We start from the raw sequence: 27,928 nt of genomic DNA, 5'->3' as shown, positions 1-27,928 counted from the left end.
TACTACTCATTGTAAAGGTTGTGCTTATTCATTCGTACTTTGAAACTATATTAGAAACAAAAAGATCAATATAAATATAAATAGAGGGGCTTTTTTTGTTGGTTTATTGCCAAATAATTGGAGCATTCTTTAACCTGTCCTCGTCAGAAACCACATCGCACGTTGCGCACATCTATTGGCAGTCAAAGTTGCGTCACAGGAAAACAGCTTCCTCATTGGCTGCCATCCTCCTGCAACGTTCCCATTCGCCCCTTCCAGGAATGGCACTGTAGTGTAAAATATCTTCAAACTAATCACCTTTTTTTAACTTCTCTAATGTGTGCGCTGTCCTGATTTTTATTCGGCTCTTTCGAGGGGAAGCGGAAGCGGAGTTTTCAGGTGAAAACCCGTTAAAAACTGAAACCCAGCGCGCGCTCCCCGCTGCCTCCTCCGCGGGATTTGCTGTGGTCCTTCAGACCCGCAGGACCAGGCCGACCCCATCGACTTTTCTTCCGCCAGCATCCTGCAGTCACACAGTAAGAAAACGGCTTTAAATCTGAAAACATTCACTTCGTCTCTTGACATTGTGCTGTCTCTAAAGCGAGGGGTTTTTCGGGTCGTATCTTGCAGTTATTGCGAAACCACTGCGCAGCCCAACGGTTTTTTTTAACGTAAATTTATCGGAATCGGTCGTCTTCTCTCGTGTGGTGTTCAGGTACCACCGTAGATTTGACTTGTCTGTATTCCTCAAAGCTGTTCCCCGAAGGACGCGCAAATATTTATTGTTTCTTGAGTCGACAGCACACCGCCTCCCTCTGTCCACCCCCCGTCAGTCATTCATTTCCGCAGCCTCGAGTCTCTGAAGTTCCCCGTTAGGCAGGTCTTGCGTACGGCCAGACCACCGTGCGTCTCCCCGGTTAAGAATTGACGGCATGTTTATAGGCAGTGCAAGCGGACAGGTGTGAAAAGCGGCCGAAAATCCCTAACCGTCTGGCTGTAAGGTAATAAAAATGAAAGCCGTGGGCGAGGCGGAAGAAAAAAAACATGACCAAGAGGTTGAGGATTTGTGACGTGGTTTACAGTATTGGGGCTGGAAAAATAAGAGGCAGGCACCGCAAGCAATAAAAAGATCCTGCTAGTTACGACCCAGCTTCATGTCCAGGGACGACGTCTGGCTGCCGTCCAGAGAGATAAGTGTAAACGGACACATGTGTCCTTGTTTGTGCTCTTTGACGTCCTCCAGAACCTCATTTGTGAATGGACTTAAGAGGTTGTGGACGTCTGAATGAAGGACCAGCTGGCTTTTAGGATACCTCGCGGAAACTTTTTTTTTTTTGTATTTAACTACGGGATGTATGCTCGGTGAATGCTCTCTGGGAAATTTAAGTTGAAGCTCTGTTTTTGGATTTATTTCATGATCATTTGACCGCATGTATTGTTGAAGTGGTCGCTACTTGGCAGCTGAAACATGGCATTTTATCTAGGTAAGTAGAGATGTGGAGGGTCTGTGCTACAATGAACCAATCGGGGTTTAAAGGACCATACCTGCTAGTTGTTTTTTGTTTTGTTTTGTTTTTTTTTCCATATTAGTGACAAACATTTTAGTTTTTTCTATGCAAATGTATTTTCATGGTTGGTTGTCATTCCTTTGAAAAGAGACTTGAAGCTCACGTACTGACTGATCCATCACATGTGATCACCATGATTGGTTTTATTTCTTTTCCTAAATTATCCTTTCGCGTCACCACTTGGCCGCTATCCCTGCCGACTACACACTGTATCCCTTGAAAGCGTCAGAGAAGTGTAGTTAAGTGTGAATTATGAAATGTGGCACCTCCAATCTGTACACGAACGCACCATATGGACCTGATTAATTCAATTCAGGTATTTGTGATTGATTTTGATCAGTCTACAGCTGAATGAAGTCCTGTGTGGACCTTTTGAAAGGCACTCAGGTGGAGATCTGGTCAGGTTCTCCAGTTTATTCACTGCTTTGTAATTGATCAGCTACACGTCTGTGTTTTTGTTTTTCTATATTTCCTGTTTTTGTGACACGTCCTGTCTGCTGTCTAAGATGCAGCCAGCCATCAGTAGACTACACATCGCTGCCATGAATACAGCTTTCAGCCCTGTAGACAAACCAAATGTGCCAGTTAATGTGTGGATGACAGCTGATTTTTGGGCGCAGTTTTTCCTAAATTCTCAGGTCTTCAGGACCTCTGAATAAAGTTTTCTAGCTGTCAGAAGAGATAAGACGACCAGTCAAACAACCGAATGACTGATTTTGATGAATCAGTGAGTAATTTAAAGGGATTGTGAGGTAAACATTGTGCGGCTTTCATAATCTCACAGTTATCATGACTTGGACACGTTATAGACGAAACAGTTAATTGATGTAGTAAATCCATTAAGCAATAGATAAATGGTCCCAGCTTCTAAAGCGCTATCATGACTCTATTAAGTGTGGATCATCTGGACTTAACACACTCACAGCAGTTAGCTGGCAGATGGTTTTCATGTGTCCTTGATGACAAAAGTTAAAGGTCGGTATCATAAAATCTTAAGATATTAGACTCTAATTAAAAGCTTAACCGGGGATTGCAAAACGTGTGAATCCTTCCTGTTTCTCGCTGGTGTCACATTTTCATCAACAGTTTCCTGTTGCTATTTTTTTGTCCGTGTGCCAGAAGCAGTGAATTATTCTGTAGTAAAGTTACTGCAGTTAGCTGCACCGCAAAGCAACGAGGAGAATGCCGACAGACAGACAGACAGACAGACTGGTTTTCTTTTATTAATTATTTTAACATTTCAGACTATTTTTTTTTAACTTTCGTTCTTCGGTGAACTTCACAGTCCACAGAAAACCCAACAGGCTCAGCAGGTTCATGCGGCCGGGCCTTTTCTTTTTGTCACACCCAAATCGTGGCATGTGAGCTTTGATTGGTGCTCTCACCTGAATGAGTCACGCTGTACCTTGCGAGCAGTGAGCGTGCTTGGCCAAAGCCAAACAGGACAGGTGATAATAAAACATGATTTGGCTCATGGTTGTAATTCAGGCCTAACTGCACTCCTTCGGCCATTTAGGCGAAGCTCAGTCGGTGAAGTTGGCACAGCTGTGAAGGCTGCAGAGCTCTGAAGTGTTTCGCTTTCAGGTGGTTTAACGAGTACACGTTTCGCTTTTGCTTCCTTTATTTTTATTGTAGCCCGGACTGATATCAATGTTTGTTGATATTGATCATTTATTTATTGCTAACAGCTGTTTGTGGTGTTATTGTCTCTGCTTTCTCCAGTTTTGAAGCTTATTTGTGTTTTAAAACCACTTCTGACATTCACTCTTCATCTTCATCAAGCCGATTGAGAACTTCATGAAAGCTTCATCAAATCTTCCTTTTGCATTTCATCAAGGTGGCAGTGATTCAGTTAGAGCTGCAGCTAATGATTATTTTCATTATTATCTAATATGTTGATTGTTTTATTGATTAATTGTTTGGTCCTTTAAAGATCAGGAAGCAATGAAAAAGAGGATCACAGAGCACAAGCTGACGCCATCTGTTGATGTGTTTCATCAACAGAAAACCAAAAAACATTAAATTTATACTCATAGTTGAAAAACTAATCAATTATAAAAATATTTGCCAATTATTTTGAGTTGAATGGAATAATTGATCAGACTTTGCACCTCTGGATTCAGTTTCCTGTCGAAGTTTAGGACTTTTCTGCCTCCCTCAGCAATCCAGCATCCAAAAATGTACTTTTATAACTTTATTCATTAGCACACAACGCTACGACAGATGGTTTGAGTTAATTAAACGAGCAACCGTCGAGGTCAGAAGCAGCTTTTAGGGTCCAGATGATGTTGGTGTAAAACTTTGTCTCCCATCTTCCACCATCTTGCCTGTCCAGCTCTGAGTAAAGGAGTGGCCAAAGAAGGGATGGCTGAGTTCCAGGAAATGATGCGGCAGCAGCTGGAGAGCTCCATGCACGCTGAGCTGGAGAAACTGCTGGACACCACCACGGACGCGGAGAAAGAGGTACGCTCGCGTGCTCCCTCCCTCTCCCTCCTTCCCCCTCCCTCCCTCCCTCCCTCCCTCCCTCCCTCTGTCTCTCTCCGACCAGCTGGTTGCGATTAAAGGGTGGTGGGGTCACTCACAAACACTGCGAAAGCACAAAAGTGACACATACTGTAGCACGGTGCCAAAGAGGGTTCCACCTACACGCTGACAGACACACTAACATGAAGCATACGTCATAAAACCGCAGTAGGCAACGTTTTTAAGCAAACATGCAGACTGAATTACAATAAACTGCGTCATTAAAGACCTCCAGCCCAGCTGGGACTCTGTAGATTTGCTGTCGGCCCAGAGTGAATTCTGGTGTTGGGAGTGGAAGCCGCTCAGTCCACAGCTGCAAATCAATGAAAAATCTGAGAGTAAAATCCAAAGCGGCAGCAGCAGGAAAGCTCGACCAACCATCATTTAGTACGTTTTCTGTTTGGATTTCCTTTGGGCGTCTGTACACACACGCCTGCAAACACACAGGGATCAGCGGAGCCTCTTTCAGACGTAAACCTTTCGCTCGATGACAAAAGACACGGCGATGCTCAGAGAAAACGATCAGTCAGTCAACACAGGCGTGCCCATTGCTTCACACACACTCTCACTGGAGGGTGTTCACGGAAAAAGCTTTTGTAGATTCAGTAAGAACTCACAGATTTGAAGTCAATTATTTACATTTTTCAACATTTCAAATGTCTCTTCACTGTTAGAATAATCTCCTTCTTTTTTAAATCTTATATTAAAACCCAGAAAAAATGAGGATTTCTAAATAAATCGTTTAAGTTGTTAAAAATCATGTCATGTTTCTGCTTTTACTGATTTTTAATGATCTGATAGCTGCAGTACGCTGTAAGCCACATCATGAAATCTGTTTAAACATATAACACCAGTACTTGGAAACGATTATTGTCCCAGGTGAACAAAGCAGCTTTTGTAATTATTGATGGCGTACTCATAATCAAATATGCCGGCTGAAGTGAAGCAGAGTTTGTTGAGTGGCTTCACATTTACTCAGGGCATTCATGTCATTGTAGAATTTCAGGCTCAGTAAACATTCATGTTTCACTGCAGCGACTCCTTCAGCAAGCACAGGTTTAACCTCTCACTGTGTAACTGCAGATAATCAAACCCACATTTCACATTTGAGGCTTTCAGCTGGTTGTTTTTGTCATTGAATGACTTCCCGTAAGCGCAGCGGAGTAATAAAGTACAACTAAAGGAACATAAGAACCACAGCGGGAATCACTGATGGCAAAAATGTCATCAATTTATCCTGATTTCTAAGAGAAGAGTAAAAGATGTCACAGTGTAAGCTGTGGAGAAACCTGGTGGATGATCGGCTCTCTGAGAAGAAATGAGTGCATTTTTCATCCGTCCGGGCAGAAGAATCAAAACTGTGTCTGATGATCAGATGTTCAGAGGAAACCTTTGTGTTTTTCAGATGTCCAGGAAAGACTTTGAGGGCTTCAAGACTCTTTTCCACAGATTTCTGCAGGTGAAGGGTCCGTCGGTGGAGTGGATCAAGATACAGAGACCTCCAGAAGACTCGGTGAGTGTGGTTGGCTTGTCGAGGCCTCTCTGTGCCTCTGCGTGTTTCTGTGCATGCGCTTAAAAATGTCAAGTAAAACGTGAAACATGTCAGTGTGCGCTGCGCAGACACAGAGGGATTAAGTAAAGCACACACGCGTCTTTTCATGTGAGCGCTGAGCCTGAAAGCCATCAGGAATACTCGAGTGAACAGTCTGGATTCAAACCAGTGGTGCTGATTTCACACTTGATAGCATCCACGCAGAAACCACATCTCTTTGTGAAGTGTCGGGAAAACAAACAAACAAAAAAAACAATGATCTGTTGATCTTTACAAATCAAGACTTGACTGTCAGCGCTGAAAATAACCTGGAAGCAACGAGCTGTGATAGCGGAGGCATGTTGCTACAGATACACATGAGCTGAGGAAATCGCACCCAGATCGTCCAGTTTGAGTGAGAAGTGTTGAAATTTGTCACGTGATCAAAAAAAACACTGCGCTCATACCACCAGGCACATTTTTACAGCCTGATCGGCCTGGAGTGAGGGCTTTTGATTGGTCAGCATGGTGTGTTTCGCTGGATGACCGGACATCACGCCTCTCACTTACACTGGCTGCATCTTGAACACATCTGACACTTTTTACAGGAATTATTGTTATGTAAGTTGAAACTATTTGCGTCACCAATGCGCGGCGTCAGATTTGACCATTGAACGCCTTTTATTTGAACATATATCACAACTCTCCTCGTCTTTGTCTTTGGCGGGTACGGATGTGTCGCATCAAGCGGGTTCAAAGTCAACACGAAAGCAGCCATGTGCAGCTTTTCACCTTGAGTCAGTGGTGTGGTTTTAGTCCCAGGCTCAGACGATCAAACTCCCATCCAGCACCTGTCACTCATCACGGTGAGCTGTGACGAAGCAGCACTGGTTACATGCAAACAGGGGATTTGAGCTCACACAGTATGTGTGGTCCAGAGTAATATCCCGTTCGTTAAATAATGTCTGACACTTTGTGCTTACAGGAAACACAGCTTCAGACAGGACTGGATTCCACAGAAGCATATTTGAGCCAATATTGGTGTAAATTAGAACCCCTTTATGACAGATGAGTTGAGTTCATATTATAATGTGGTTCATAACTGTTAGGTGGCGCTCCTATATTTAACCTTTTCAAAAGTGGATAATTAGAGTTTGAATAGTAGAAGTCCAGAGATTCCTGCCAGGCGCCTGTAATTGTTAGGTCAGCTTAAGGATTTAAGTTACCTTCTACCATTTAAAGTAAGTATAACTATTGCATAAGCCAGTGATATTATGTAAGAGTGATGTCCTTTTTTCAACTGGTGACTCCTTCCTTTCTGCTTGAAAATCATCTTTTTATCATTATGGCCCGTTGCTTTCTGGGCTTTGCTCGATTCAAATAAAGCAGTAAATCATTCGTCAGTCATGAGGTTCCGGAGTCTTTTGGTGACACAGCAAAGCGAAATCCCCAGCGATGTTGACAGAAGGGTCTGAAGTTTTGCTTTCACTCATCGAGGTGTGTCGGGCTAATATAAGCGCAGCAAGCGTGGATAAGATGTGGTAGCAGCAAGCGAGACGTGAATTGTATAGCAGAACGTCAGTTTAACCAGTTCCAGGCTCAGAAGTGGACGTGGAGTTCGCAGCTATTTCTTTCCACGCTTGGATTAGATAACCTGCTTCAGGATGCTGCAGTCGGTAAAGTACAGCTCCTCCTTTTATCCTTTAACACTGAACACGCCTGGACCACACGCCTGGAGGGTGACAGCACTTTCTCAGCTGCATGACAGATGGGACATGTCCATAGCTCCTTGTGTCCTGTTGGTTCCGTCCCAGTCATACGTTTGAGAACGCGGCGGTAGCAGCAGAGCCATCAACGATGTCGACGTTATCTGGAGGATCTTATCAACGGCACAGTACAGTACACCCTGTGCTCTCCTCAACACCCAGAGCCACGGCACGGAGAGTTAGTTTACGCGACAGTTAACTCAGATTAATCAGGTTAAAAGGTAGATTATTACAGTATGACACATTTGATGCATTAATTGTGGAACGGTGATCACAAAGCGTCGCTCTGAAGGTGATACCAGTGATTTATGCTCAGTGTGTCACGTCAGACACTTCAGAGAGAGAGCTGGATATCACAAGATCATAGCAGCACAAAATCATCTTTCAAGTTGTGTGTTTGTGGTTAAACTACACTTGTTTTATATTGATTAGCATCCTCAGAGGAACTGCTGGCAGCTGCAGGTGTGATTTAGGTGTGATGATGGCGAGAGAAGCTGCAATAGCATCAGTTACACCAGAGCTGGAGAGTAGGCTTCAGCAGGACCACCACAATATACGGTTCATTGATCTGATTGGTTGAAATTAGCCAGCGATGGACAGAGAATTGATCCAATCTCCTGCTAAGAATTTCTTGACCTTTTCCAAACAGCTTCCAAGGACGGCTTCAGGTTGTCACCTCAGGTGCTTAAAAATGATGTTAGCAACAGTCCTTAAAGATATCTGCCGCCGTGAGTTTCAGGTAAACTGTCTTTAAAATGCTTCACTTAGATGATCCAGCAGTCATTCCTTACAGTCGACCTCTGTAGACTACACACGATTGTCCACTGCCCTCCTGGCAGTAAACTGCACAAACCACAGGAGTGTGAGTGTCCTTCTGATGGCGCTGTGGCTCAGCCTCTCACAAAGTGCCAAGTCATCAGTGCTTCTTTGAGTCGCTGGTGCAGGATTTCCTTGTTCTCCTCTACTGAAAAAGCACATTTTGTAGGTCTTCCTTAGTTTTCAGTCACCAGGGATGCTTTCTGTGCTCCCCTTCGGTTTCCTGAACACCGGGTTTCCGTGTTTCCTGTGAACTTCAAAGTACAAGATAAAAAGGTTTAACCGGGTAAAGAAACGGCCAACTTATCTGATCCCGAGGGAGGATCTTTAAAGTCTGAACTCGGTGTTTTCTGTCAGTCAAAGCGTTGAGCGGTCAGAGGCAGCACTCGAGAGCAGCCAGTGAGAAAACGGAGCAGCAGAAGTACACGAGTGTTGGTTTGCACGCTGAATTTCAAACCCTGAGAAAGTTCTCGCTTTTCCTTCAGTCGGCTGTGACTTCGTGTTGAACTCAGCTGAACATCATTGTGTCCGTGATGTGAAGCTCCGACGTCTCGTGCATGTGGCCTCATAAATTACTTACATGGAAAAAAATGGTCACATCTGCAGAGACAACAAAACAAAACTGTATAAAACAGATGCGAGTATTTATTTTGAATCCGCTGTGTGTAAATCAGCTCTGCATCCTTGTTTACTGCCTCACCACCACAGCGTCTGTTTTGTTTGTGAAAGAGGAGTGGGTTTATCCTTTATGTCAGTCTGTTTTGTTGTGGTGCACAGAGTGACTCACAAGACAAGTGAAAACACTGGAGATGTGAATTGTTCTGCGGTAAGATCAGATTTCAGGCACGTTGAGGCCGAACATCCCGCTACAGTGAAGAGGGAAGTGGCAAAGCATGAATTTCAGCTGTGATGCTGTTTTCATCACGATCCTAAAATCTGGGCGTACTGTCGATGGATTCGGAGATATGAACTGAATATCAGGTTCAGATTGAACTTTGATGCAAAGTTGTTGTCGTGCAGCGCAGATATGATGCACGTTGTTTTCATTTGGATCAGACTCCACACCAGCTTGCATGAATTAGTTTCACCATCCTGTGATTTGATATTCACATGCGACAGTTTTGTGTCCTGTCGTTAAATGCCATGTGACACAGGTTCCCAAATGAAACCCATCGGGTGTCTGGAGGCATGACTTCTCTTCTGCTTTTTCAGGAACTTGTAGGAGAATGTCTCATTGTGAGAGTGGCCTGATGCACCTGACCAGACAGCTGCACTAAATGTGAAAGTGACAGTAGATATCTGAAGCAGTTTGTCTGAGCCACTGGGTCAAAGCATGAAGTCAGAAGTTACACAATCAGACTGACTGTTAATGTTTTACACAAAGCATCATAAATGTGTGAAATGAAAGAGCTGCTGCTGTCATTCAGTCAATTGGCATTATTGGATTTTATCTTGGGTGACGCTATCTAATAAAGAATTCATAAGATGCATTTAATGGCTCATTAGCTTCTGCTTTATAGATCAGTTATAAGCCATTAAAGGTGCAATGTGCAAGATATGGCTGGAATTTTAATTTAAAACAATCAACAGAGTGTGAAGAAGTCCCACTGCCGACGGCATGTCAGAGACGTCTGCTGAAGTTAGCATGCTAACCAGCTAGCCCCAACCACTTTGCCAAACATTGCTCTTTTTAATGGCTCACAGCTGATCTACAGAGCATTAAAAAATGATTCCTTAACATTAATAAAGCTATTGCAGCCAATGAACCTTTTATTTAGAAAGTGATATCTATATTCCAAAGATTTGAACATGATATAAATCAGTTAATTTCAGCGTACCGTCGTTTTGGCTGCTGCAATCCTGTTGCATTCGATGCTGTTTCCTGATACGATGCTCCTACCACCTGTTGAGGAAAACAACCTGTGGTCCAGATTTCAGGTTCAGCCGGTTTCATGCCAGAGATGATGCTGTCTGGCATTTGTTGGCCACATTGGCTTCCGTCTCACTGAACATTGACAAAACTTCCTCAGTTGTTCGCCCAGTTCTGGACTCTTTCACCAAACACTCACAAACACAAAGCCTGATCTGTCTTTTCCTCTTCGGTCTGTGGCAACAGTAACTGCATCGCTCCCCAAAACTGAGCTGCCTCATTGGTTTTCACGAGGCTGAGGAGAAAGACGGAGAAGATTAAAGATGGAGAGAGGAGCTGGAAAAGATGAATGAATTGCGAAAAGAGGAGGCTTTTACGGTAAAATTGAGAGTTGCATAAAGAGAGATGGAGGCAGAGAGAAGATTAGAGGTTTGGAGACAAGTATTGAAACAGGGAACGCTAAGTGAAATAGAAAATGACAGCGACACACAGGGCAGGATGAGGGTAAAGAGGCAGCATTAAGCAGCATCCTGTCCCACAGAGCGCGAGGAAAGGAAACCAAAAACAGGGCCTCTGGATGCCCCAACCAAATTCATTATTCAGCAGCTGGTACATCTGTAACGTCAGCTCTGACACAGATCGCTCACTCACTTCTGTGGCTCGTGGAGATGACAGGCCGACCTGCTGCAGCACTAATTATTGGTATATGTTTGGTGTTTTTCAAGTTGTGAAGTCGACACAGGCAGAAGGAGATGAAGGCCTTGCAATGGATGCGTCTTCCTCTGTCACCAGATGATAGACTGCGATAGAACGGAGACGCGGAGAAGGGATATCTGGCACAACTTCACCTCACCAAGAGTATGCGCTGCCCAAATATGCCCAATGGTGTCCTTGTTAAAACACAGTTGTCTCATGCTGACGACTCACGGTCCTCTAGTTTCATGATGGTGCGGTTCAGTTTCAGTTCAGTGCCTTCAATTCTAACTTTAACTTGACATGTTGAATATGGTGTTGAGTTGTAGCTAACACTGATTTCCCTGATTAGCCGGTGACCCTGCAAAATAAAAATTTCCCAAAGCTCAAAGCAACATCTTCAGATGTCTTGTTGTGTCAGAGATATTCAGCTTCACATCACATACAACAAAAAAGCTGGTACTAGGACACTGCTCTTGATGGCCAGTAATCAAATGGTTGCCGATTAATTTTCTGTTGATCAATCGGCTCATCAGTAGAGCTGTAATGTGGTCATGATTAAACAGTATGGAGTAGTCTGATGTTCCATTGGGGCGAGTGGCTGCACAATAAATATCAAAAAACATTCAGTGAAAATCAAACCGGCTGCATTTCTTTGCAAAGTATTTAGTTACACGCCAGAATCAACAATGACAGGAATGTTGCTCTTCCACCTGACGTGATACAGTAAGTATCGTGGTAATGGGTGATCTGTTCATCAAGGTGTGTGTTTGGGTGTGTGTGAGTGATGCATATTTTAAAGACGTGGATCAGACTCAACCAGAGGGAGTGCTGGATTTACCTACACTGTAAGTTAAACTGAAGGCGTCTTGTCATTCATGTAATGGAGACCCTCATGTTGTTAGAAATGTGTGCCTGCACTTAATACTGCTGACAGGAAAAGTCGCAGAACACTGCTGTGGCACCTGATGGTGAAGGTGTAGCTGGTGTTGGTGAAACAGCAGACGGTACGTACACAGATAACATCGGTGTCATTTTTAATGCACTACAAAAAAATCTTATAGTTATGATGGCAGTACTTCAGCCTGTTGATGTAATGACATCACACAGTTACACACAACAGCAACATGCGTGACTGAAAGTGAAAGTAACAGTGCTGTGATGTTGATGTGCAGTGGTAGGTTTTTATTATTAAAGAAAAATGTGGAAAATGTTTGAAAGAAAGAAATGCCAAACAAATTTTGTCATTCAAGTGCAAGTTTGAGGTCTGCAGAGATAAAGAACATGAAAGGCAGTTTGAGAAGAGCCATGGACGTACAAGATTGTATCATCTGCATAAAATCGGATTATGTTACTAGATTAATGTAGATTAGAAGTAATAAGGCAAGCTCGGGAACTTGTGGTACCCTGTTTGCTCTTACGAGAGAGGCTGGACCATCGGTGTAGTTTCCATGTGCTCTATCATATGAGGGTTGTTTCTGAACATGTGCAGCTTCCAGTGCGCTTGAGTGCTAACAGCGTAGTTTGACTGCAGACATCTTCCCTCAAATACAGCTGTGCAAACCATATTTTAGTTGTATAACATTTTGCATCCCTCTGCCTTGTATTTATGTCACTCCAAATCTATAATTTATGGCTGGGTCCCTCTTCGCTCTAGAAGACATGTCCTGGGACTGTCTCCCAGGTGCTCCCTCCTACAGCTGGCAGCGGCTTGTCAGTCAGACTGAAAAGCAGAAACACTGTACAGCAGTCTGCATTGAAGCTGGTGGCTTCAGAAATAGAGAGAAGTGGTCTAAGAGTGCTTCCTGCAGGCCGCTGTTGTTAACTTTGTACTGTTGGAAAGGAGGAAAGTAGCCTCATCTGTACAGGCTATACAAGGAGATGAACATCTGTGAGGCTGTGGGGGTACAGGGGCAGGATGGGGATGTGACAACACACACACAGCCTCTCTTCCCCTTGAATTTTTGCTTTCTTTTTTCATTTTTCCAATACCTGCAGGGATTTGTATCAGTAGACGCTTACATGCATGTTGACAATGAGTGTTTTCCTGCGAGTCAGTCAACATGTTTTACAACTTTCCACCACGAAACATCTTTTGTCCTCCGTGAGGGAGCAGCAGCTGAGTGGAGCTTGTGTGTTGTGTTTGTAACCTCATGCCTCCATGTGGTGTGAAGTGAGGGGGTGAGGAGGAGCTGTTGAGCCGGGGGAGGGGGGGTAAACACCAGAGAGGCCGTCTGTTTCCATCAGGAGGTCTGCTGTGCGTCTGCTGTGACTGATTGGGACTCTGTGCTTTTAGCAGGAAAGGACACAGGATGACTCCCGACCTTTTCACACACACACACACACACACACACACACACACACACACACACACACACATCTGAGACACTGTTTTATTTTAAGAATGCAGGCAAACTCACACACAGCTTCAACTCTGACACACTCCCTCGCTCCCCAAGAACAGAAAGCTGGTGTAACATCTGGTTAGGATTTGCTGTCCCTGGATGACCCTGCGCATTGCTCGCAGTTTTTCAAAATTCCTCGCAAAGAACTAAACTCAGTCAAGCTGCACTGAACTCAGGGAGAGACACAGCAGCAGTGCAAAGCAGCACGTTAGCACTGAGATCTGATCCAGCTGCTGTTTCACCTTCAGTTTGAAGATGACATTGCTTCCTGGTTCACAGACGTCTTATTGTTCAGACGGTCACATCCTCCCTCATATCGTCCCTTCACTCCTTCCTGCTCTGTGGGAGAGAATGAAGGAAGTCAATAAACGATGTGTGAATACGCTGATGTGAGAGCTGTAATATCGACCCGCTAATTTGGCTTCACACACACGTTCACCTTACTTAACGATTTTTGCTGCTTCGCCAACAGAAGCGCTGAAGCCTGCATCTGACTCCAGCTGTGTTGTGCATGAAGTCATTGTAATTATGATCATCTGCACCGTTCACTCAAAAACATGCCACAATGTGTGTGATGTGTCTTTTTTGTTTTATGCAGCATTGTCTCTCTTGTTTCAAAAAAGCACCTGCAGCAAAATGAATGGACAGTTTGTGTGTTTTTGTGTCAATTCAGCTGCTAATCGATGAGCCCGCACTCCTTTCCTGGGTGAAACATTACATTACAGGAATGCATTTGTTTGCAAAAAGCAGTAAAATCCAAGATTAAAAGTATCTGAATTGCTGTTGTTGATTTACAGATGTTCTCTTGGAAGTGCAGTCCAGTAAAGCCCTGAACACCCAAAGACGAATCAAACTGAAACTCATAAATGAAGGAACAGTAAAGTTGACTGTTAAAGCACTTTATCGGTCCACCTGCAGCTTCTCTGACCCCGTGCTCGCCTCCCTCTCTCCTCCAGATCCAGCCCTACGATAAGATCGCTGCTCGGGGCCTCCCGGACAACGTGGCCGACAGCCTGAACAAACTGGTGGTGGTGAAGCTGAACGGGGGCCTGGGCACCAGCATGGGATGTAAAGGCCCCAAAAGCCTGATCAGTGTCCGCAACGAGAACACCTTCCTGGACCTCACTGTGCAGCAGATTGAGGTACAGAAATCAGCACACGATTTTAAGACCTCGGGGGGGCAAAGATTAGAAGAATTTCTTTGTAAGATGTGAGGCAAAGATGTGACCTGCTGCCAGTCAGAAAGACGCGTAGAGACGTCTTCTTACTGTATCAGAGATGGTCTTCATGCCACGTTGTCAGGACGTAAAGACTTCGCATCCTTCCTGTGTGTGGTACCATTAACAGGGAAAATTAGAGTTTAGCCTGGTGGTTTGCAAAATTGGACTTTTCTGTGCACATGAGCCTCATTGCAGAAAGTTAACAAACATCAGCGCTGATACCCAAACACAGTTACAGAGGAGATTATGAGCGTCTTCAGAGAGCTGGTGGTAAGTGAAGGACGTTTATAAGGGGTGTAACTCTTTCATGAAGTCTCTGCTGATTGAACTGAACCTAAAAGCTCAGTCGAGAAGACCCTCTTTGTGTTGCCTCCCCTCCTCATATCAGCTGATTCAGAGCATTCACTCTTTCGCCACCGTCTCTATCAACCAGTCTTATCTTTGCTGCTCTCTTTTCTGCCGCTGTCAGCTGTCTGTGCGTGTTAAACTTTGCCACATGGATAATGGGCAGCAAATGTCAAATGAAGGCAAACTCACTACTCATGTGCAAAACTTAATCACCATGTTGGCGCTGTAATATCTTTTGCACAGTTTATAAATCGGGCCTGGAGACATTGCGAGCAATGCGCAGTTCATGGCGCCGTCAGCAGATCGTGTGTTCAGCCTCCATGTAGTGTAGAAACACAGCAGGTCTGCCAATGAAAGGCTCATGAGCTATGTGAAGGAGATCTGCACTTTTTAACAGAGCAGAGCAGGCGCAGGGTTCAATCACAGACAGGCAGAAAAAACCTTTTCACCTCACTGGTGAAAACACTGATTTCATTCAGGCAAAAGACTAAATAAACTGTTTATGCGTCTTGGTTCTGGAGGAAATGATGGATGAGCTCAGGCGGCTCTGACGCCTTTTGGGAGTTTCCATTTCTTTCGTTGGCTGTTGGTTTTCCTGTCATGAGACTTTCCTCCTCAGCCCGTAAATCCATCACTGGATAAAAGCTTTAATTTCACACTCTGTGAGTTTCTCTTTTCTCTCACAAGCGCCGCCCTCCTTTACAAACCACGTTCACGCTGCGACTCAGAGGAGCACCCGCTAGGTGTTGCCTAACTCGAACGTGTGGTTACCACGCCAGCACACATGATGTGGCTGTGATGTCAGGACGGGTGAGGCCAGCGAGCAGGAAGTGACATATTTTCTGATGTTATCCAAACGTCTGCTCTGCGTACCACAGTGTTTATCGCTCTGATGTCCTGGTGTTTTTAAGCCCGTCACAACACAGGAGCTTTTCTTTATTATCCACAGCTGGAACAGTTCAGAGGAAGATATCAGAGGATTGAGGAGGATGCACATGCCTCCTCCTCCTCTGCCTCTCTCTCCACAATGCTGCATGCGTATCACCTCCAGGCACAAGCCTCTGTTACTTTATGTGTGCGAGGTGCCGGGGGAGAGACACGAAGGTCTTTTGAAAGGAGTTCAGTGTGATATCTGGGGGGAGTCGTGGTGAAAGAGGATCTGTTGGCGTGCAGGCGGGCAGGTCTGCCGGGTTGGCAGGGAAACAGAGGAGGCTGTGTGCCGGAGGAGACCAGTGTGTGTGCGTGTGTGTGAACATGCGTGTGGAAAGGACATGTACAATAAATAAAAAAAATGTCCCAGCATCAGCCGTGCCTCTGATCCTTTGATTCATTTATGTCGGTTCAGTCACGGATGAAGAAAACCTTCAGCACAGCTTCACGAGCAGCGTTTTGGAGTGAGGTTCAAGTTTTGGGAGTTGTCGAGTCGACGATGCCAGAGTCCTGGTGTGTGTCGTATTGTGTAATTGAGTTTATATAGGAGATGTGTGCCTGCTTTGTGTTTGTGTGTTTCATAACGGCCTCATGGGACGCGTCCTCCCCCCGCACACTGCTCTCCATTCTGTGCTCAGGTCTGGTCAGATTACCTCCCGCCTGAATCGGCCTATTTAGAAAAGAGTGAAAATGGATCCCATACACGCACCCTCTCATAAACGGGGCTCCTGTGCGAGAACGCCCCTCGCAGCCCCGACGCAGCCACGCTCGATTGGACAGAACTCAGGCTTGCTGGAATGGCGCCACCTGGCTGCTGAAGATCTGCTGCTTTCACCTGAGTGACTCCTGTTGCCGCGGCTGTTCGGTTTGAAAAGTTGTGTTGAGTATAAAAGCATTCTGTCCAAAGGTGGCGGTCTCAGTCCGACATGCCGGTCTTTGGTCAGGATGTCTTAAAGGTACAGACCTTTTTTTAAGATCATCTTTCCACATTAAGGCATTTTTCTATCAAGTTACAAAAGCACTTTGTGTTATTACAGGACTGAAGCTACAAATCAGGACAGTAAATTGAGTATTTTTCAGGCTGCTTTCAGTATTTGCAGACTCAGCTGATCAGTCAGTTATTGGATCAGTTGATTCTGATAATCAATCAGTTGCTTTTTAAGCAAAAATACTGAAATCTTACTCCAGGAAATGTGGTGTCCATGATTCAAGGATGGTTACACCACCCTCCCTCCCCACACATCCTTTCTCCATCTCTACTGCGACTGTCAGATGAAGGCAAAAGCGTATAAAATATCAAATTTTCTTTGGTTTTCTTATGTGGCAGCTCTCTGAAAAGTTGTTTGCTGGCGTGAAGGCGTTAACATCCTGAAGTGCTGCAATGGATCCACAGAAGGTGTGACGAAGTCATGCACAGTCACACACTCGTTTAGCTGATGAGAGGTCACCGCTGGTTTGCACTGAGAGGACGGCGTCCGGGTCTGTTAATGACAAAAACATGTCAGCTCTTTAACAGCCTCGTCACGTCAGCCTCTCCCCACTGATTCATACCCTGGTTCTCATTTTCCTCCTCCAGTCACTTTAATTTTCTCTTATCTGGGTAAAGGAATTGCCTCCATCTCTCCCCAGGTATTACTCTCCTCGTCTACATTCATTCTGATCACACAATCAAGTTATAGAAATTTTGTCACAACCCGTCTCTTGGGCCGTTGTTCTCGTTAGTGTTCATTACATGTCACAATGATGAAGAGTCAGATGACATCACTCCTTTAACAAAACCAGCTGCTTTAACAGTTAACACACTTAAACCAGAACATATACTGTACACACACATGCACACACACACAAATATTGACTGCTATGCATCGACTCCTCTCTTCCAACGTTCACTATGATCCATACAAACCTCTACTTGTCCTATGTTCCTCATAGTAACACATCCTTAGCATTAGCAGTAGCGTAGCATTCATGTGCTACAAAAGAGGACCCTATCTGATCACGTGATGTCAGCCTCTTAATGAAACCTGCCTGTCCAGCATCATTAGGACTGAAATTAAAAATATATTTATAGAACTTTTCCAGAACTTTGGCATAAACATTCATTCAAACTTTGACCTTGTGTTTGCATTTTGAACGTCCCGCAGCACCTGAACAAGACTTACAACACAGACGTGCCCCTGGTCCTCATGAACTCCTTCAACACAGACGAAGACACGAAGAAGATTCTGCAGAAGTACACACACCACCCGGTCAAGATACACACCTTTAACCAGAGCAGGTGAGAGAGCGTGCTCAGCGAAAGTCACGATGGATGACAGCGCAAACATGTGACACTGCACTGATCCGGCTCGTTTTTCCATCACACCAGAAGAAAATGTGTGCTAGATTATACTAAAGTCAGCATCAGCATTGGCACATTACTCTTATCAGTTAGCAGTGTTTAACCCAGAAACAGCTGTTTTCAGTATCAGAGCAGCCAGTGGGCATCGCCTGCTGTAGCTGTAGGAAACAGCCTCGTCCAGACAGGAAATGTCATGTAATGTATGAAGAAAGACATTAATATTTGATGCCTGGGTGTCTCAAATTTGTCAGTCATGTGGAACTTGATTTTTACTGTCTGCCTTGAATTATTTAGAGCACGTGTATGTTATGTGTGCAGTACAAAGGGCAGCGGTGGTGGTGGTGGTGGTAATGGGGGGGGGGGTACTGAAGCTCAAGACTTTACTGTCAGCGCGGAGAAAGCGGTTGAATGTTGAAATTGTCAATCAGTAGAAGAACAAAGGGAAGTCTGTGGTCGAGGTCGTGAGAGTAGTTCCTAAAAGGCAAATTAAAGCCAGTATCTGGTGTTCCACTTGATGAGGGAAAGCAATTAGCTTTTTATCCACCAGACAAATCCCAAAACCGTCCGGCCCCTTTCATTATGTGTCAGCCAAACAAAGCTCCCAGGCTGCCAAACAGACAGAACAAATAAACTCATTCAAAGGTCTAAAACTGAGCCTGTTTTTCATGTTATTTCTATGTTTTACCTGCAAAAAAATCATTCATTTCAAATGCAAATCCAGCTGAGTGCAGCTGTTAAAGCCAGTTTCCTTCTATCCAGTACTGAATAAAACAGCTGAAAATGGATAAAAAAAAGAAAGATGTGATAAGATGAAAATAATTTAGAACGACCAGTAGATGAAAACCCTGTCCTGTAACTCTGCACTGAGATGTGATATGTGTGTAATATGATTCTGGACTCTTTGATAAGATCTTCGTTCGTTTTCCTGTGTCCTCTGGAGAGAAGGACGGATCCTTCTGAGGCAGAAATACTGGATCCAAGAGTCCTGGAAGCGTGGACGTAACAAGATGTTCTCAGACTTTGGCGTGAGATGAAATCTTTGAAGTCCATGAGCTCGTATCCAAAGCTGTGGTCCGGAGCGGTCGGCTGGGATTAGACCTCCTTTAAAAAAGCCTCCTCTCACCTGACCAGCTCATCTGCACGCTGAAACATCCTCAAACTGCCAGAAACACAGCCAGCTCCCACTCAGCGCTGCTCCTCGCCACGAGGTTTGCTAACTCAACCTGACGCAGATCCTTCTTAGAAACCTTTGATCAGTTTAATGCCGAGCGCGATGAAGGCTCGGGCTCTTTGGCTTGTTGCCTCGTCTGCCTTCTTGGAAACACTTGAAAACTTGACTTCCTGATGCTGCCGTTTGAAGTCCTGCAGTGATATGAAAAGAAGAGATTTCCACTGCACCTGCCGCGCTGCTTTTTGACTGAGTTTCCGCGGCTTTCCCTCAGATGTGAAGCCTTTTCTGTCTGGGCTGTTTGTCTGTTGAACGTATGCAGTCTGAGGTTTACAGCGCTGCAGTGGGCGGCTGAGAGGAGTGAGGTAATCAGCTGTTTCTGTCAGAACTACAGACACATTAATGACATGTAAGAGATAAGACCTTAAACATGCCAACAGAAAGGGGGAAACTGTTCATCTGGTGTCATCAAACACATAAAACGACACTTTAATGTCATATTTATTATCAGGGTTGATAAGTATTAAAGATTACGTGATATCTCGTGGCCTTTCAGACATCAAGAACTTGGATTAGATTGTGTTTGCTCTAATCACTATTTGTATTTCAGCAGTAGATCCAGTAATTACATGAAAAATGATCTCTTAACTCCGCAGCTCTACGGAGAAGTGGAGCTCATTGTTTGAATTCAGGCTCAGCTCTGATTTGCATCATTTTCGCAGCTGTTTTCATTGAGATGACACCAAAAAAAAAAAAAAAACACTGCACACTACCTGCTCGCCACCAAACGGCAGATTCACCAAGTTATCGACTAGCTGGTGAATTTATGGTGGAGCTTTGAATCAGTTTTGAGCCCAATCAAGAGTTGGAGGAGACCAAAACCAGAGCTACAAGCAGAGTTAACGTTGGACTCAGCTCAGTAAATGCTAATGTTGTCATGTTTTCCATAACAAGCCTATAAGGTGATAAAATGTCAGTGCTGTTTGCCCCCAAGTGGCCAAAATTTATAATGCAGGTTTTAAATTTGGGTTCAGTCATTTGTAGACCCACCGCTCCATCGCTCCTCGCTTTGATGATATCGAGTTATGGTGCAGCTGAGTGTTTCTTTATGAGTTAAAACACAGAAAATCACGATGGCTGGTCTCATCGTGGACTTTCCTCTGTTCAGATACCCTCGCATCAACAAAGAGTCCCTCCTCCCCGTGCCCACAAACCTGAGCATGAACGGGCAGAACGCCGAAGGCTGGTACCCTCCAGGCCACGGCGACATTTACGCCAGCTTCTACAACTCGGGCCTGCTGGACCAGCTGATCGCGCAGGGGAAGGAGTACATCTTTGTGTCCAACATCGACAACCTGGGAGCCACCGTCGACCTCCACATCCTGCACCACCTGGTCAGCCAGCCCAACGGCAAGCGCTGCGAGTTCGTCATGGAGGTGACGGACAAGACGCGAGCCGACGTGAAGGTACGTGGGGGCTCAGCCGAGCTTTGAGGTCAAGCATTCACACGCACTCACACACACGTTGATCGTGTTTAAAATGGCGGACTGTGCTTCTCAGGGTGGAACGCTGATCCAGTACGACGGAAAGCTGCGTCTGCTGGAGATCGCCCAGGTCCCCAAGGCTCACGTAGACGAATTCAAATCCGTTTCAAAGTTCAAGATCTTCAACACCAACAACCTGTGGGTCTCTCTGGCTGCCATCAAGAGGCTGCAGGAGCAGAAGGCAATGGACCTGGAGATTATAGTCAACCCCAAGGTGAGTAGTCACAGAATCACGAGGCGAAGTTCACAGCCAATCACGTCAGAGCAAATCAGATGCTTATTGCGTCATTTAGCTGCTACTCAGTTTGACAGTTATGTGTAAAGTCAAAGGACGAGTTGTGAAAGAATTCACTGACGGTTAATCAGTGAGTGAAAAACACGAAAATCAGCTGAACAAAATACAGTTTAGATGTCTCTCTGTCTCTGTAACCGTCCTCATGTCCCGCCATGTCTGTCACTCACATTCATGATCGAAATTGTCCACATTTTACTTTTAGGGACAGTAGTTTTCCTCCAACATGTGTAATTTTTTTAAGCTGAGATGAAGGAGTTTGTGAGGTGCAGTCAGGTTTACCGTTGAGTCAGATGAGCCGTGATGATTACTGCAGGATTTTAGTCGTAGATTAGAGGCCGAGACTTCAGACATAATTACCCAAAATCTACCTTTGTTCCTTCTCGCAGACATTACTCAGTCAAATCTGAACATGTAGACGTGATTCACATATTTCAGATTCAGGGGGACTTACACACTTAGCTTTAACGTCCAGAATGAATCCACATCCACAAATCCACTTACGAAACTGCAGTTTTTAGTTTTCTTCAGCATCACAGTAATCCAGTGACTTCTCTGTACAGCTGAAGGTACATGCAAACAGGAAGGACTAAAATCAGCATACACCATACTGAATTATGGAGCCCATCGGAGTGAAAGGACTCATAAATGTCCTGGTAATAACCCGCTGTCGGATCATCCATGTGTGAGGCTGACGGCTGGAGGGGGCCAAGCACAGCAGGAGGCCTGAGTGTGCGAAAAGATGCTCGCATGAAACAATTCACTGTAATAACCAGCCAGCCTCAGAGTAACATCATCTGTCAGCTCTTACACGTCACACAGCTGTGAACAGCAGAGCGGAGAGATATCTGCAGCGCTCTCCTCCACAGACCCCCACCGCTGAATATTTCATATCTCGCTGAAAAGAAAAATCCAAGCGTTTTAAAGCCGTCCCGCTCGGCTCGACTCCTCCAGCCGTTTGTTGTCACGTGAGGTTTTTTGCACACAAAGGAGAGAAAAGAAGATCCAGCTTCCTGGCCGCCTCTCTGGGGGCTCGTCTGTCCTACTTGGACTCCAGTTTAAGCTGTTTGTGTCTGTGTGGGACGATGATTTTAACGTCCTCTTTGCTGACTCAGTTTGTTTGTCCGCCGCTCACATTTGCACACGGTTCATTTTCACATGTTTTTTTTTTTAAGTCGAGCTGCGTGAACGAACGTGAGGGAGAAGTTTGAGCGAACGCTTCATCAGTCGGCTTCATCTCTGTGGATCAGCACCATTTGCTTAAGCATGCATTTAAGGCTCCTGTTAAAAGCAGTGCAGCAAACATATCTGCATTGATGTGACGTTATTTCGGTTGTGCTCAGACTGCCCCCCCCCCACCACCACCAGTGGAGACGCACCGCCTCAGGGTATCCACAAATCCACAAACAGCGTAATAAATTCACGGGCAAACCCCGCCAGCCTCATTCCTGATTATTGCTTTTTTTGGGCCTACGGGTGTGATTTTCCAGCCCGAGGCTTCAGGAGTGCACGCTGTGACACGACACAGCAAGTGTTATGTAAGCGGTGATAACTGTGCAGAGCTGTGTGGCTTTACATAAGTGTGTGGTCCCACTGAGGTGGCAGTGCAGCACAAAACCTGCAGAGCGACTGTTCCTGTTGCACACAACTGAACTGTAGCTGCATGTACGGAAAAACTGCGTGCTTCTGAGAGGCACTTCAGGTAAAAGCGTCCACGAACAGGTGAACGGTACATAAATCCATCTGATCGTCTCAGATCAGTATCACTGTCGCCTTAAAACGTGCTGAAGACGGAGAGTCGAACAGCCATTCTGACAGCGTTGAGCTAAATGCTAACATCAGCATGCTAACAGGTTGGAAGCTGCTGCCTAAAAACGTCCAGTGCAGACAAACAAATCCAGACGAACCTTTAAACGTAAAATGAATTTAATGTTAAATGTTCATTGAGCTTCTTGTAGAACTGAGGTCTGTTTGTTATCTTTGTTGCTCGTGGTTCACTGATGCAGTGAGACGTGGACAGAAAAGCGAGAACAGTTCTTGGCGATGTGAATCAGACGTTCAAACGCTTCTCAAGATGAGCGGGCAAAGACATTTTAAAGAATGGAGTCACTCCTCCCTAACAGCCAACACGCCTCCTCTCTCCGTTTGCTCATCAGACGCTCGACGGCGGCCTGAACGTCGTCCAGCTGGAGACGGCGGTGGGCGCCGCCATCAAATGCTTCGACAACGCGCTGGGTATCAACGTGCCTCGCAGCCGCTTCCTGCCCGTCAAGACCACGTCGGACCTGCTGCTGGTCATGTCCAACCTGTACAGCCTGGACGCCGGCTCGCTCACCATGAGCCCCAAGAGAGAGTTCCCAACAACGCCGCACGTCAAGCTGGGCAGCGTCTTCACCAAGGTAAGAAACACCTGCTGCTGTTATTCAGGGGAGTATCTCAGACAGTGTCTTAGATAAAGACTTCAAGGTTACAGAATCAGACTTTGACCTTATTTGGTCTCGTTGGAATAATCTTAACCCGAGCGGAGATGATCTAAACTCAAACAGCAGGTCGTTTGTAAACTTCCTCTTCCTCTGTGCTCAGGTTCAGGAGTATTTGACCCGCTTCGAGAGCATCCCCGACATGCTGGAGCTCGACCACCTGACCGTGTCCGGAGACGTCACCTTCGGCAAGAACGTCTCACTCAAGGTAACTTAACCAGAGAGGTAAAGGGGACTGGACCAGTGTGCTCAAGTTTAAGTACAACTTGAGCGTAGATAAAAGAGTGACGTCACTAGAATTAACCAGAAAAGAGGACAAAGCTCAGACGATTAGACAAGATGGCCGACGGTCAGTGAAAAGGGCCGTTATTAAACGTCAGTGACGCTTTAACAGCAGCAACAGCAGCAGGATCTGCTTTAGGGTGGTGAAGTTCCAGCTGGACCCAGCGTGCACGGCATTGTGGGTGTGTTTGATTTGAGCCTCTTGTCGTGCTTGCCGGGTGGTGCATTTAACCAGCTTTTACAGCTTCAACCAAAACTCGTAGCGTTGCGATCTTTGCTGAGAACTCAAAGTAAAATGACTGATTTCTAAAAATACTCTGAAAAAGTACACAAAATGACTTTGATACACTGAGGAGAGTAGATGTAACCCCCCCACCCCACCCCGCCCCGCCCCCAGTGTCACAGTCGGTGGCAGTGATTGGCCCTGCCGGCAGCTGGCTGTCATTGATTTATTGCTTTAATTAAATCCTGCGTCCAGAATGTCTTCCTGCTGTCCTCTGTGTCTCCGATGACAACAGCTAAACTCATCGCTCTTCCTCCTTCCAGGGCACCGTCATCATCATCGCCAACCACGGAGATCGGATTGATATCCCAGCCGGCTCCATGCTGGAAAACAAAATCGTATCTGGCAACCTCCGCATCATGGACCACTAACATCTCTTTCACACACACCCCCCCCCCCCCCCCACACCCCCCCCCCCCACACCCCAATCATGTGACCTAGTGATTTTTATCCCCGTCATGTGACCTGTGTGTGAAAAGGAAGTGGCTTTTCCCTGAAGGGTGTGTGTGGCTGCACAGCGCAGTGCTGGGTGACACTGCCCTCTACAGGCTGTTTGTGATGGGACATAAACATTTAATAATGTTAATAATGAGCTACTCACTGTAATGATCTCTACCCATGATCGAGAGGAAGACAACAAATCAGACTTTATTTTTTATTCTTTTCAAACTCTTGGCCAGAAAATCAAAGCTGCCAAAGCCGACGGGGAACAATAGTTTAATGTTAATTTCTGGGATACTAATGAGACGATACGTCAAAGAACAAACAGGATTTCATCGTCGTCTTCGTCCTCAGCGCGCTCTTACAGCACTGCTAGTGCAGCTGCATCGTGCACTTCCACAGAGAGGTGAAGTCAAATCAAACAAATTAAGAACGTGGTTAAATTACTTCTAATTGAGCTTGTACCTGAGACATGTTTTCCTCTCTGGACTGACTGTGCTTCCTATGATCCGCTGAGGATTGTCGAGTGTAGCCAGACAGATTCGGAAATGTCTCATTAGGGATTCTTCTATTTAAACCCACATTCACTGATTTTAGTTTTTGTTTTATTTCAATTTTGGCCACTTGGGGGCAACAAACTGTGAACACAGCATCGACATATCACGCTCTATCAGTTGATCTGGTGAGTCTGGTATCAAAACGTTGCCTGTTTGTTCATCCAGCAATCAGAGAACAACGTCATCAGTAACGTGGAGCCTCGTCTGGAGACAGAATATTCAGGCTCCTTTTAGCTCCTGAGGGAAAGATACCAGCTAACAGCTGAATGCTCCACAGCTAGTCGCTAACTTTTAGCCCCCCCGTGACTCAAACGTCCACTGAAGAGACAAAAACACCAGATCTGTGAGTCTCATTCCCCAAATTAACACATGAAACCGGCATAAATGCTGCAGATCCAGACTCTACGCTGATAATCAGCCAGTCGTGGATGGAAATAAGCATTTATTCAGATTTTCTGTGTCATTTGGCGCTCTGCAGGCAGCTGATTATCACACTGATGAGAGCTCTTACGTTGTGACCTTGAATACTCAAAAAAATCAGCTTAAAGATGCTTGAAGTTGCAGAGCTGCACAGTCACAGTGAGTCTCTGCAGAAACATGCAGAAATCCATCCCGATGTGACGTCTGTGCTCAGAAATAAAAGCGTCCTCCGGATGTGTTTACACCTCCAGCATCCTCCTGGAGTTTGTGCCATAGAGGAGAAAGGAGCACGTTGTCCACGTCTCGCCTGAAGCACCTCCGTCTCTGCCTGTCCGGAGCTTTCCTGGATGAAGACTGATCCAAATCCAGGCGCGATCACGACGCCATGACTGACGCGACGTCAGTTTAACACGAAGGCCTTTATTTGTGACGTAATGATGACAAATATCAACAATGTTGTGCTTTATTGTTCTGTTTTTACTCCTGTGTGTCTGCTCACATCCTGACCTTAACGTTGTGTCAAAGATCTCTGTCAGGTGTCCATCACGTCATTCAGCATTAACTCTCCACACACGAAGCGCCGCACTTCCTGCAGCGCTGGTTTGCACACACACGTTCAGACGGTTTTAAAAACACAAAGTTTCAGCGTGGGAATACTTGAGATGGGTCCGCCGCGCGCGGGCCTGAAGCCTGAAAGCAATAAGTGTTGATCTGTGAAGGTGATGAGGTCTCAGCCCAGAACAGTTCTGCCTCCTCAGAGCTGAATAAAGTGCAATATGAAACGATGAGCGTGTGTCGTCTTTGTGTCGCTTCATTCATCAGAAACCTCCTGCAGAACAAACAGGAAGTCACTCAAAGGAGCCATATTGGATATCTGCAGGAACTTAAATATTACATAGCCCTGCGACATAAGAGCATGTCTCTTCAAAGAAATATCAGTATTACAGTTTAAACTGGTGTCTGTGAGGCAAAATCTGGTTCATTCTTTGCTGTAATGGGCTCATTACTGCCCCCCTGAGGCTGGTCAAGACCAACATGAACCCACTCCACACTCACACTTCCACAAACAACACAGACATGACCTTTGAGTTTTCTGTTTCACAGAAGAAAAGACTTAAAGGACAAAGACTGACGGGTCTGTGAGCGACTGCTCCTCCTTTAAAGAGCAGCACACAGCTCGCTTCAGGAAGTAGTCTGAGCCCTTTAACTGAGCGTTCACCTGCAGTTAATGGTGCTGGTGGTGCAGCAGCCTCACACAGTTGGCCCTGTTAGTAACACACTGTAACAAAGCTGAAAACACACATCTGTTTGTTTGACATTTTGGGAAACTGTTTGCCGAGTCTGAAGAGATTACACTGCGTCTGTGATATGACACGTTTCCAGGCAACAGGCGGGAAATACTCCAGCGCAGAAGTCAGAGTGTAAAATGATATTTTACACTCTGGTTTTCATGCAGACTAAATCTGTTGATCAAAATGTGCTCATGCTGGTTTTCTTGTCCGTTGTTTTGGGGTCTGGACGGACATGATGTGAGCGCTGATGTGTGTGATGAAAGAGACCTTCACAAAATGGGAATTGGATTTTCAAGGATTTGGGGGTTTTGCACCAGAAATTGTGAAATTTCCCAGTTCACAGAGCAACAACAGCACTTTGAGGCTGTAGGCTTTGATTATGAAATGCAGCGAGGAAGTCACACAGATGGGCATCAAATCTGCATTAATCTTTAGATTATTTAGATGTAATATCACTTCACAGAGCTCCAAACAGGAAATACTCAAACATTTTGAGGATACTGAGGAGGAATATCAAATATTAAATCATGTTAATGTTTCACTTCAGCTACAGCAAAAGTTCAGCTTATTGACAACATGAAAATCTGCCAAAAGGATTTTTTATTTCTTGATTTTTCTCTTTGAAGGAGCTGGGAAATGTGGGCAATCAGAAAATCAGAGAAAAGCCAAATCAGCCAAAGTCATGAGAACATCTGAGGCCACACACACACACACACACACACAAACACACACACACACACACACACACACACACACACACACGTTTCCAATCAAGGCAGTGATGAACTGGCAACTGGTGCTCTCTGAGGTAAAATCACTGTTGTTATCAAAGGAGTCTGGTGGCTTTGAAGACAGCGCAGATGATATAATGGCTCCAGCTTCCCGTCAGAAAAGGCTGCCTGACTGTGAGGCAGAGCAGGGAAAATATTCTAATTATAGCTCACACTTAAACTGAGGGTGACTTTTTAAGGTGGACTGTCCACAGCCGCTCATCACTCAGCTTAAACTGAGGATGTTTCATTGATGTGAATGAAAGGCAGCACACGGCCAAAAGTGTCACTTTTACACTTTATTGTTTAAAGTTGTTACAAAAAGTGTTTGCTGGAAACATTCTTTGCTTTCGCCTCTACAAGCACAAGGAGACTCAAGGAGACAGAGGAGAGGACGGGCGGGACTGAC

General features: G+C 45.3%; 1 protein-coding gene across 2 annotated transcripts; it reads left to right on the top strand.

Moving 5' to 3' along the window:
* Window positions 1-234: 234 nt before the first annotated feature.
* ugp2b (UDP-glucose pyrophosphorylase 2b) lies at window positions 235-26,238 on the top strand. Of its 2 annotated transcripts, none has more exons than XM_070977800.1 (10): window positions 235-515; window positions 3,883-4,010; window positions 5,476-5,583; window positions 14,108-14,293; window positions 17,794-17,927; window positions 20,327-20,624; window positions 20,719-20,916; window positions 23,151-23,393; window positions 23,578-23,682; window positions 24,303-26,238. In XM_070977800.1, exons 2-10 carry the CDS (start codon window positions 3,912-3,914, stop codon window positions 24,408-24,410), a joined length of 1,479 nt encoding a protein of 492 aa, XP_070833901.1. In that variant the 5' UTR covers window positions 235-515; window positions 3,883-3,911; the 3' UTR covers window positions 24,411-26,238. The 2 variants fall into 2 exon arrangements, with proteins under 2 accessions (XP_070833901.1, XP_070833900.1); XM_070977799.1 differs by lacking the exon at window positions 235-515 and adding an exon at window positions 1,091-1,463.
* Window positions 26,239-27,928: the final 1,690 nt, after the last annotated feature.

This window comes from Chaetodon trifascialis, chromosome 13 (genome assembly GCF_039877785.1).
Source record: "Chaetodon trifascialis isolate fChaTrf1 chromosome 13, fChaTrf1.hap1, whole genome shotgun sequence".
Lineage (NCBI taxonomy): Eukaryota > Metazoa > Chordata > Actinopteri > Chaetodontiformes > Chaetodontidae > Chaetodon > Chaetodon trifascialis.
Note: the sequence above shows the minus strand (reverse complement) of the source record. Positions and strands in the feature narration are given on the sequence as shown.